The sequence below is a fragment of the Pteropus alecto genome, unplaced genomic scaffold, assembly GCF_000325575.1.
Source record: "Pteropus alecto unplaced genomic scaffold, ASM32557v1 scaffold45, whole genome shotgun sequence".
In the NCBI taxonomy this organism is placed as follows: domain Eukaryota; kingdom Metazoa; phylum Chordata; class Mammalia; order Chiroptera; family Pteropodidae; genus Pteropus; species Pteropus alecto.
The window spans coordinates 31,324,323-31,336,655 of record NW_006442491.1 but is presented as its reverse complement, the minus strand read 5'-3'; the positions used below and the strand labels follow the sequence as shown (position 1 = coordinate 31,336,655).

Below are 12,333 nucleotides of genomic sequence, written 5' to 3'. Positions count from 1 at the left end.
TGCCTACAGCACCTGGTCTTCTTAGGTGGTCTCCCACCCAAGTGCTGACCAGGCTCGACCTTGCTTAGCTTCTGAGATCAGACGAGATGGGGTGTGTTCAGGGTGGCATGACCATAGACCCATCACTACCATCTTTGATTTAAGGGCATAAATGTCTCTGTGCCCTTAAAAACATGAAAAACTTAAAATTTCTAAATAAATAATGATTCGTCAAGCACTTAAGCATTGCTGATTGGCAGGGACGAGTTGGCCAATTTTCTTAAATAGGCTTTTAAAGAAATATGTTTTTTTTTTAAGAGGCAAAAGCTAACTCAAAGACAGGTTTTGATTCTTGAAAGCAGCATTTATTTTCTTGGAATTTGTCACTTTGTGTATAAAATATACTTGTGAAACAATTTTTAAAACATTCTAATCAGAATTCTTTGTACTTTAAATGTCATCTCAATTTTTATTAGCAAAAATTATAATTTCGGAAATTTGTACTGTTTTGCTTAACACATGCTTAATAACCCAAGTTTAATATTTCAAAAATATTTCCTTTGTACATTCTTTCACAAATAATTCATCAAAACCTACTTTGAAGGGAACACTCACTAGTCCTGGTTTTTTAATATCAAAGTAAATTGTGAAAAATTTGGAAGTACCTCCAAGCTCTCCATCCAGATGCAAATCTTATTTCTTCCACCCCTTCCACGTGCGTTTCTGCCGCTCTTGTGTGCCATATACGTGCGGTGGTCTGTCCGTTGTAGAGTTGAGCTGGGAGGAACGCTCTGAACCGCCTGGAGCTCGGTGAGATGCAGGCGGGATCCAGTCTTCAGCCATCATAAATGTCTCTTCCTTTGGCTGCAGTAGAGGCAGCAACGGGGTCTCCCTCACTCTGACCTTTGACATTGTTGAACTTAAATGGATTAGCAAGCAGTTGGTACCATTTTGGAGTGAAGAGCTTTCGGAATGCTGTGTCACTTCAGACTGTTCTGAATATTTGCCTTTTTAATCATGTATTTGCTCTGGCTGCTGAAAGGCCTCCCCAGGAAACGGCCTGAGATTCACTGTGTTTTGGAAGGCTGCTTGGACCTGGTTTTCTGTGCAAATACCCCTAAAGGTATGTCTGGCCGGTGTCTCTGTCCTGTATGCCAAGCATCTGCTCACCTGGTAGATTGTCAGAACAGCACTTGGCAATGTGGGAACACATACCTGAAAATTCTCTGGGCTCTAGTGGTGTCTCTGTCCAATTGGCTCCTTGGATTCATGGTCAAGAACGTTGTAAGCATGGTTAAAGGCTCAATCAGACACCAGCTAAGAAAACTGGAAACGCTCAGACCTCTACTGGCCCAGGGACCGTACTGATTTGGGGCCGTGTTGCATGGCAGAGCTTGAGAAGTTAGGGCTTAGAAGTTCATTGGCACCCATCTGTCCCCTGAAAGCCCCCAAGGGTGAGTGGCCCCGGACCTAGGCCAACTCTTTCCAAGGTGGTTTTACGTGTTATTGTTTCCTTGGCCAAGGAACGTTTTCCCAAGGCCTCGCGTGAGGGGCAATGTGGTCGATGTGGGTGAGACTGCTGTGCGGCAAAGAGCATATGTGAACAGAGCACCTCATCAGGGGCCAAGGTGCTGCGATGTAGGTGGGCAGAGGAGGAGTCAAAACCAAGGCTCGGTGGAGCCTTGTGAGAGAGCAAGGCCGCATGAGCTCAGCACACTCTGGAGCCGGCTGGGCCCGCGGCTCAGTCCTGACTTCACCGAGAACTCAAATTACTTCATTTCTCTGAGCCTTCACTTCCCTCTCTGCAAATTGGAAAATAACGTACCTCACAAGGTTAAGACAATGTATGTAGGTAGCTTTTCAGCGTGCCCAGTGCTCTAAGTGCTTAGTAAATACTTTCTGTTCTTAGGGCCCAGGGACCCTCAGAAGCCGGCTGCTCCCAGTCGGCCTTCAGTCACCACTCAGGGTGGCTGACGCCCTGCTGGAGGCAGTGAGTCTTACTCCTCACGCCCTCTCCCTCCTCCTGTCTAGCTCTCTGGCACCTCTCCTTGGAACACAGATTCCAGTCCACTGCCAAGTCTCCCAAGAAAAAGCATAGAGACACGTTCCGTAACAAGAACCTGCATCCGTCTCAGCTGTGGTTGGCGGGAGTGGATGAGCGCTGGCCGAGGCACCGTGGCGCCTAACGGGCCCTACCTGCCATAGCTGTCTTTCGTCCACCACGCTCTGTGCAAAACTGAAGCTGTTAATTTCATGTATTTAAAATGTGATCCCCTTTCATTTTTGAGGCCATGAAGCTTTAGACCCCAAAAGTGTTCACAGCTTTTGCCATGTCCGTGTGTGTTTTCTTGATCGATTCTGATGCAGTAGGTCTGGGGCTCAAGAATGCATTTCTTATAAGGTTCTAGGTGATGATGCTGGTGCTCTGAGAACCAGTGTCCTAAGCAATAACATCCGTGAAATTGCTAGTGGTTTTTTTCCTAACACAAAATACGCAACTATAAATGGTGCATGTTCCAACTATAAATGGCACCACACGTTTGACTCATGTTGAGAAATGCTGCCTTTGGCTAAATGGAGGGCAGCTTTGGCCATGTCATTTCAGACACATCTCAACTGGCCCTGGAGACTACTGTCCCAGCCCAGAGCCAGCCTGTCTTTAGGACTGAAGGTGAGTTTCTAAGCAGCCTGTTAAGACACTGAGGAGGACTGGTCTGTGGCTTGAGACAGGAAGTTCGGAGCTGAGGGGGAGGCTGTTCACGTGGCCGGGGTTTAGGAATGTGCAACCTGTGGCAGTCTGCTTAGTTTGTGGACCCTACACTGCCTCTCCTGGGAAAGCTTTTTAAGAAATTGTTCTTGTTTTTCAATTACAGTTGACATACAATTATAGTTTTAGGCATACAACATAGTGATTAGACATTTATATAACTTATGAAGTGATCACCCCGATAAACCTAGTACCCATCTGTCACCATACATAGTTACAGTCAATGTACGGTGACAAAATATTGACTATATTCCCTATGCTGTACTTCACATCCCTGTGACTGTTTTTGTAACTGGCAATTGGTACTTCTCAATCCCTTCACCTTTTTCACCCAGCTCCTCAAGCTCCTACTATTTGTTCTCTATATCTATGCATTTTGTTTATTCATTTTGTTTCTTAGATTCCAGATATAAGTGAAATCATATCGTATTTGTTTTTCTGTCTGACATTCCACTTAGCATAATACCTTCTAGGTCCATCCATGTTGATGCAAATGGTAAGATTTCATTCTTTTTTATGGATGGGTAATATTACGTTGTATGTACCACATCTTCCTTATCCATTTGTCTTTATGGGCACTGAAGTTGCTTTCCTATCTGGGTATCGTAAATAATGCCGCCATGAACACAGGGGTGCATATATCTTTTCAAATTAGTGTTTTGGATTTCTTTGGATAAATATCCAGAAGTGGAATTGCTGGGTCATATAGTTCTATTTTTAACTTTTTGAGGCACCTCCATACTGTTTTCCATAGTGGCCACACCAATTTACAGTCCCACCAACAATGCACAAGGGTTCCCCTTTCTCTACATCCTTGCCAGAACTTGTTTGTTGATTTGCTGATGATAGCAACTCTGACAAGTGTGGTATCTCATTGTGGTTTTAATATGCATTTCCCTGATGATTAGCGACATTGAGCATCTTTTTGTACGTCTATAGGCCATCTGTATGTCCTCTTTGGAGAAATGTCTACTCAGGTTCTCTGCCCATTTTTTAATCGGATTGTCTCTTTCTGGTATTAAATTGTGTGAGTTCTTTATATATTTTGGATATCAGCCCCTTATTGAATGGATCATTGTGAATATTTTCTCCATTCAGTAGGTTGTCTTTTCATTTTGTTGATGGTTTCCTCTGCTGTGCAAAAACTTTTTAGTTTGATGTAGTCCCATTTTTTTTTCCTTGCCATGAAAAAAAGCATTTATCAAAATGCTTTTTCTGCATCTGTTGATATGATTACATAATTTTTTATCCTTCATTTTGTTTATGTAGTGTATCACTTTGTTTTGTGGACACTGAACCAACCTTTCATCCCAAGAGTAAATCCCACTTTTGCTGAATTTGGTTTACTGTAATTTTGTTGAGGATTTTTGGATCTATGTTCATCAGGGACATTTGGCCTATGATTTTCTTTGTCTGGTATTGGTATCAGGGTAGCTGGTCTCATTAAATGAGTTTGGGAGCCTTCCTTCCGCTTGAATTTTTTGGAAGTTTGAGAAGGATAGGTGTTAATTCTCCTTTGAATGTTTGGTAAAATTCACCTGTGAGCTGTTTTATCCATGACTTTTATTGGGAGTTTTTTTTATTACTGATTCGATTTTGTTAGCAGTATTGGTCTGTTCAGATTATATGGTTTTTTTATGGTTTGTTTGTTTTAGGTGAGGCAACCTTTGGATGACCTCACAGATTGCAAGGGCCTTGTCAGTTTACAATCTCTTATTTTTTATTTTATTTTTTACGCCTACAGCACCTGGTCGTCCTAGGTGGTCTCCCATCCAAGTACTAATCAGGCCCGACCCTGCTTAGCTTCCGAGATCAGACGGGATTAGGCTAGTTCAGGGTGGCATGACTGTAGACTTATGTTTTTTTCTGATTCAGCCTTGGAAGTTTGTGTTTCTAGAGATTTTTCATTTCTTCCAGGTTGTAATGTAATTGTTTGTGGCATTTTCTTATAATCCTTTGTATTTCTATGGTGTTGGTTGTCACTTCTTTCAAGATTTTATTTGGCTGCTCTTTTTTTCTTGAGTCTGGCAAAAGGTTTGTCAATTTACATCTTTTCAAAGAACCCTGTTTCATTGATATTTTGGGCTTTTTCAGACTTTATTTCCGCTCAGATCTTTATTATTTCCCTCCTTTACTCACTGGGTTTTGTTCATTTTCTAGTTCCTTTCCATGTAAGGTTAGATTGCTTTGAGATTTTTCTTGTTTCTTGAGGTAGGCCTGTATTGCTATTAATTTTCCTCTTAAAGCTGCTTTGGCTGTGTCTGATAGATTTTTTTTGATGCATTTTCATTTCTTTCCAAGGTATCTTTTGATTTTTTCCTAGAACTCTTTGTTAACCCAGTTTAGTAGCATGTTATTTCTAATTTTATACCATTGGAGAAGATGCTTGATGATTTCATTCTTAAATTTATTGAGATTTGTTTTATGGCCTAACGTGCTCCGTCGTGGAAAATGTTCTCTGTGCATTTGAAAAGAATGTATTCTGCTTTTGGGTGAAAAGTTCTAAAAATATTAGTTAAGTCCATGTGGTCAACATGTCATTTAAGGCCACTGTTGCTGATTTTCTATCTGGATGATCTACCTATTGTCAGTGGGGTGATAAACTCCAGTTATTGTATTACTGTCAATCTCTCCCTTTATGTCCGTCGGAATTTGCTTTATATATTTAGGTGCTCCTACTTGGGGTGAGAGGTGTTTATGAGAGTTATATCCTCTTGTTGGATCGATCCTTTATTGTTATGAAGTGTTCTTCTTTGTCTCTTGTTACAGCCTTTGTTTTAAAGTTTGTTTTGTCTGATACAAGTATTGCTACCCCAGCTTTCTTTTTTAAATTTCCATGCGCATGAAATATATTTTTCCACCCTTTTCAGTCTGCAGCTTTTTATCTGAAGACTCTCATAGGCAGCATATGTACAGGCTGTTTTTTTTCCCATTGATTCAGCCACCCTGTCTTTTGATTGGAGCATTTAATCCATTTACATTTAAAGTAATTATTGATAGTTATATAGTTATTGCCAACTTATTGTTTTCAGATTGTTTTTGTAGTTCTTATTCTCTTGCTCTCTTATATGTTGATTACTTTCTATAGGGTGGTGTTCGGATACCTTTCTATTTCTTGTATCTTGATTTTTGGTTTGTGGTTACCATGTGCTTCATATATGCCAAGCTATGTTTATAGCAATCTATTTTATTTTAAATTGATGGTCACTTAAGTTCGAACACATTCTAAAATCACTACAATTTTCACTTATTCCCTGCACATTTGTCATTTTACTTCTATGAATCCCTTCATTTACTGTTGTAATTATACATGATCTTCCTATTTTTGCCATTTAACTTTTGTACTAGACTTATAGTTGGTTGATCTTTTACTGAGTGTTTGCCTTTGTCAGTGAGAATTTTTCTTTCCTGTATTTTATTTTTTTGACCATTTCTACTTACAGAAGTCCCTTTAACATTTCTTTTAATGCCAATTTAGTGGTGATGAACTCATAGCTTTTCCTTGTCCGAGAATCTCTTTCTCTCCTTTGATTCTAAATGATAGTCTTGCTGGGTAAAGTAATCTGGGTTGTAGGTCCACCCCCCGTCCCCCCACCGTACTATGAATACTTCATGCTAATCCTTTCTGGCCTGCAAAGTTTAAGAAATCAGCTGACAGTCTTATAGGAGGCACTCCATGTAGGTAACTGCTTTTCTCTTTTAAGATTCTTTGTCTTTAACCTTTGACATTTTAATTATGATGTGTCTCGGTGTAGGCCTGTTTGGGTTCATCTTGTTTGGGACTCTGTACTTCCTGGACTTGTATATTTCCTTTGCCGGGTTAGGGAAATTGTCAGTCATTTCTTCAAATAGGTTTTCAATTCCTTGCTCGCTCTCTCCTCCTTGTGGTAACCATATGGTGTTAAGCTTGATGTCCCAGAGAGCCCTTTCATTTTTTTGTTTGTGCTGTTCTGAGTTGGTTTTTCTGCTTTTTCTTCCAAATCACTGAGTCCATCCTCTGCTTCATCTGATGTTGATTCTCTCTATTCATTTATGATTGGTTCCTTTTTAGGTTTCTACCTCTTTATTGAAGTTCTGAGTTCACCTACTCTTCCCCTGAGTTCATTGAGCATCCTTATAGCTAGTATTTTGAACTCTGTATCTGGTAGATTGTCCCTATTTTATTTCTTTTTCTTGAGTTTTGTCCTGTTCTTCCATTTGGGACATGTCTCCTCGTTTTGCCTGCCTCCCTTTGTTTCTATGTATTAGGTAGCTCTGCTATGTCTCCCAGTTTGGGCAGAGTGGCCTTACGTAGTAGATGTCCTATGGGGCCCAGTGGCACAGTCTCCCTTTTCACCTGAGCCAGGTGTTCAAGTAGTGTCCTTTGTGTTTGCCCTCGTGTTGTAGTTGAATCTTGATTGCTGTTGGCCCATCAGTGGGTGGGACTGACCTTCAAGCGGACAGGCTGTGAGGACTGGCCATGACTAGAGTGGACAAGCTTTTAAGTGTGGGCTGACCACATATAGCAGAGATCGTTTTAGCAGGGTTTGTGCCAGCAGAGTCCGACCTTCAGGTGTGTCTTTTTGGTGCTGGTTGGGTGGTGCTCTGGTGTGCTCTGAAGGCAGCCACGGGGTGTGTCGATTCTGGAGTGTCACAGGAAGGGCCCTGGTACACCCTCTGTGTCTGGCTTAGGCCACCTGGTCAGAGCTAGAGAGTTATCTGGTTGGTTGCCACTGGTGCTGGGCTTAGGGCTGCCTGAGAAAGCCTCCGCTGTGATCCGAGGCCAGCTGCCACTAGTTCTGGGCTTGGGACCCTCTGGCAGGTACCACGTCCTGAGATTGTGGTCACAGCTTAAGCCAAGTTTGGGGCTGCTTAGCAAGAGGTAAAGAATACTCCGGGGCCAGTTGCTACTTGTTTTGGGTTTGTGAGAGATTCTGGGAAAGTCTACAGTGCCCATCAAGGCAGGCCGCTTGTGTGCAAGTCACAGGAAGTGGCTTGGGGTTCAAGTGACTGGAGTCTCAAGTAAACAGAGGTGGGGAGATGGAGGGAGGGATCAGTGTTAGGTTAATGGAGGCCTCAGATTGGCACTTGCCTGATCAGGCTTGCCAGTGCTTTGGTCCCCTGTAGGTGGAACTGTCCTGACCTCCTAGCTCTGGCCCAGAAGTTTCGGTCCTTCCCCATACGCCCCTAGCGGTTTTCAAGCTGCTGCCTCAGCACTGCAGCCAAGTGAGTTTATGAGCGAAGTGAGTCTGCACAGGCCACTCGAGAACAACGGGGACTCCAGCAGCCTCCGTCTCACATGGACGCAGTCCCTACTGGCTTTCACAGCCGCACATTACAGGGATTCTTCTGGCACCAGTGCCCCCACCTGGGGAGCCTGGCGTGGCGCTGCGACCCCATTCCTTATCTGAAACAGCTCTCCCAGTCCTTAACCGGCATACGTCCATGTGTATGGGATCTCCCCGCTTCGCCCCTACCAGTCATGTCACAGCTGCTGCTTTCTTTATATCCTTAGTAATAGGACTTCCGTTCACATAGTCTTCAGGTGGTGGTTCTATAATCTGGGTTGTGGGAAGAGGTAAGCAGGGTTTACCTACTTCACCATCTTTATTATTGGATGTCCTCCTTTCAGGTTTTGCAGCCTCACTGATGGGTCAAGGTGCTCAGCAGGTACCTCTCTCATTCTAGCCTGAGATCTGTAATCACAACAAAGGCAGCGCTCTGCGTAGGTTTGGCTTCAGCTTAACTTTGGGCCTTAGGAGAGGGGCTGTCCAGCATTCCTAGGAGACTAATTCTGCTCTGTCTGGGAGTGGCAGGACCTGCGTTCTCAGCTGAGGTTTGCTGCTGGCTCCTGGAAGCAGGAATCAAACTATTTCTCCCTCCAGACGCAGAAGGGTGGGTTCTGCTCACGAGGAGATGGGCCATTTTCCCAGTGCAACGTAAGTAAACCTCTCCAACAGTCCTCCTTTTGCATCAGGTCTAAGACACTTTTTCTCTGACCTGTCTGTTGTGACTTACACGCTGCCAAGCTTTTCTCTTTTATAAGAGAGGAAACCCAAAAATAGGTAAATTTATACAGTTCCTGGCTGCCTTCTCCTGCCACACAAGCTTTGTAACAGCAGCCTTTACCACCGATCATGCAGCAGCCCTAAAGGAGGGGTTCTCTTTGTAAAAAGACAGTGAATTACTTAGAAATAAGGATTTTATGGATTCCATGAGGGGAAAAGAAAAAATTTTAGGAAATTCTTCATTATAAAGGTTTCAGAGAGCACCAAAACCCTGTCCTTAAGATGTTCTTACATATTTTAGGGCTTTTTTTTTTTTTTTTATTGCTGATTACACGTTTAAAACTATGAAATGTGCACTTCTTGGCAAGGTCACATGAGAGATTCCATTTCCAAATAAAAGCTTAAGGAAACAGACAAAATTACAAAGGACAAGAAAAACACGAACTGTCAACAACCTCAAAACAAAAGGATTTAGTAACAGAAAAGTCTCCAATGTCCATCAGAACTGACAGTGCAAATGCTCAACTCAAAGCAGTGTCATATGCTGGACTATTAATGCTTGTCCCTTTAAGATGCAAACTGGAAAAGTTACCCACTTGTATTTATAAACACAAACCACCTAATTTGTTCAAGGTTCAGCTTAAAGCAACATTTAATATTCTTTACAAGATGGAATTTGTGACAAGTTCAAAAGGAAAACTTGCTTTATTTTATGCAGCTAGCTGTGCTCAGAAGTCTATCTGATTTCCCCAGAAACCATTCTGCACTTAGCCAAATCACTAAACAGTTCAAAGCAGTGTCACACTGGCTGCCTGAAGGTATCCTTGGAGATACTGGAGCGCTTCTGCATTGAGGCTCGTGCTCACCATCGATGGAACCTACAAGAAACAGGAAACACACAGACCAAGTGTTGGCGACCCTAACGTCCCAACACAAACCCATCACCTACAGGATTGCTGCCACAGCTCTGGGAACAGCCGTCTGTCACCAGTAACTGTTAAAGGAATTCCCAACTACCTCAACTGCTTTTACGCATTCAAAAATGGAAAGGTCGAAAAAGAGGATCAGTAAGGAATTACTATTGTTCAGTGTGGTAGAGGAATTGTGGTTATGATGTTACCACCTAAGGTTTGCTCTAAAACTCTCTAGCAAAGAAAGAAAAGATTGGCAGAATACTGGTAATTATTGAAAGCTGGCACATGAGGGGTCACTGTACTGTTTCCTATGCACATTTGAAGTTTTCTATAATAAAACTGAAAAATATCTTAAAATTAAGAGGTACTGACTATACAGTCATTAGGTTTACTCTCTCTCTATTCCATTATTTGAGTATTCTGTAGTTAAAAAAATTTCTAGTCAAAGGGCTTTATCCCAATTTACTCCAAAAATCATTTGCTTAAAATGTTTTTGTAGCACATTATACACAAAAAAAAGGACCTCTCATTTTAACTAAAGAAAAATAAGCCTTGACGATAACTTGATGGATGTTTGGTTATGCTGACCAATGACAACAGGCACCAGCACCAGCGCTACTATCTACCCTTCCCGTGAAGGCCTCCGTCAGTCACAGAGTTCTTTGACAACACAGACACTTACCCTTCCCGGACAGGCGGTTGACAGTTTGTGAAGTGACTGTGCCAGGTGAATCTTCGGGTTGTTCACCATTTGACCTACAGGATCATGTTCTTTTCTCCCAGCAAATGCCAACTGTGAGAAGGCAGTCTGGTAGCCTGGTGTATCTTCTATGTCAACAAAATGTTCTTCATCAGGAATGGTATCATCTTCGGGTAACTCAAAAAGGCCAATCAGAGACTGCAGTAAAGGAGTCCTGGATAGGAAGAAAGCAAGAAGATGAAAAGATTAAGTAAATACTTTGAATGTTGAAAGAATAAACAGCAATCCCTCAGAAACACAATGTAGACTCAGAATCGCAGGAGTTTAAGGGGCTGTTGAAATTAGGACTGACATTGATGCTTACGCTTATACAGAAACCATTTTTCAATTCTTTTTGGCCGCAGCACCTCATCTGGATGGAGCTGTGAGGATGAAAACTACTCCATCCTCAGAGCTCTCAAAGTGGCTATGTGATCCAGGCCTGGCTAGTCAGAAGGTGATGTGACTCGAGTAAAATCAAGGAGATTCAATGCCGGAAGTTAGAAGAAGTAAGCCTCAAATTGTCGGCTCACTGCATGGAAGGGGCTGCCTGAGTGAAACCACAGTAAGAAAAGGAGAGGCCGGAGGGCAGGGAAAGCTCGGTCTGAGAGGCACTGGGCACAAGCATGGAAGATCCTCTCCTGGCCTGTTCAGTTTCTTCTCTTAAAAGACTTGAGCCGTTTACTTGGGCATCTATCATAAAAGTCTTAGAGACCATGCACTCTCACCAACCCCCCAAAAAGTCAGGAATCAGGAAAAAAGATCTTTTTAGGTCCAGAAGGACCCATAAGTCGTATCTTGGATCTGATGGCTGCTAGTGGATGGAGAAGCCAAAATCGGAACCCCATTCTCTTCGCTCTCAAGAGAGTGAGCTTGGTTAATTTTTCAGTCGTAAGGGAAGGAAGCTGCAATGCCCTTTAGACATCAGAATGGAGTACTTACCACAGCTTGGTATACTCAGTGTCCATCATTGGGGGACATTCTGTTAGTAATTTGGTTATGCCAACCGCACAAATCTTTTTCTCTACATTTCCAGATACTTTTTGAATTTCAGGAATAATAATTTTTTCCAAAACCATTCCAAACATTCTGTTAAAGCAAAACAAACCCAAGTCAATATTAGACTACCACTATAAACAGTGACGTGCTTAATAGATGTTATTTGTACCTAGTGACTCTTTAAGAATATAATAAAATCCCAAATAACAAAGCTGCTATATTTACTCGAATGAATGGAAGACACCTAGAGATGACAAAACAGGAACAAAAACATCAAACCTCTACCCTGTGGACAACTGCCATCATCTTTTGTGAACGATACCTAAGCCCCTGCTCAAGTAGAATCTCTGCAGCTACTTTTTGGTCTTGTATTATTTGAAACTTAAGAAAGCTTTTAAAAATTAGAATTAGAAAACAGGGATTAGCAAGAGCAATAATAAAAAAAGAATCATCACCCTACTGCACATCAATACCTAGTTTTAACATTTTTGTTTGATAAACTTCCCAACTATAACCACGTTTACACACCTATAACCATGTAAATGTTAATGGCTATATTTAAAATATTACTTTGCTAAGCATTCCATGTTGTTGCAAACATCCTAGATGTAAAACTTTCATAATTCAAAAGGATGCAAATCTCTCAGTTGATACAACAAAGTCTTTGAAATGGTGGGAATCAAAGCGTGTGACCATTTCAATGCCCCACAGAAAGGGTGCTCGCTTTTTGCTCTACAGAAAGATCACGCCAGTTTAGGCACCCACCAGCCGTGCATGAAAATTGGTTTCCTCACAATCTTCGTTGCCAGAAAAGCATAATTTCTGGTACTACTCTTCAGGTTAATTCATTCAATGTTTACATTTTATTCAATTTGGAATTTTTGATACAATACAGACACAGGGATCTAACTTGTTTTTTCTCCAAAGAGTTGTCCCCTCATTTCTTTG

At 41.9% G+C, this 12,333-nt stretch overlaps 1 protein-coding gene and 2 pseudogenes across 1 annotated transcript in view; all 3 read right to left on the bottom strand.

The window, feature by feature from the left end:
- On the bottom strand, positions 1-119 carry LOC112471273 (annotated as a pseudogene).
- A 4,362-nt stretch (positions 120-4,481) lies between these two features.
- Positions 4,482-4,600, bottom strand: LOC112471126 (annotated as a pseudogene).
- A 4,437-nt stretch (positions 4,601-9,037) lies between these two features.
- Positions 9,038-12,333, bottom strand: part of CSE1L (chromosome segregation 1 like) — a 38,194-nt gene continuing 34,898 nt past the window's right edge. The window contains exons 23-25 of the mRNA XM_006921897.3: positions 11,329-11,475; positions 10,330-10,561; positions 9,038-9,611 (exon numbers count right to left, since the gene is read on the bottom strand). Coding sequence (XP_006921959.1) covers positions 9,522-9,611; positions 10,330-10,561; positions 11,329-11,475 — 469 coding nt within the window. The 3' untranslated portion in view covers positions 9,038-9,521. The remainder of the gene's footprint in view (positions 9,612-10,329; positions 10,562-11,328; positions 11,476-12,333) is intronic.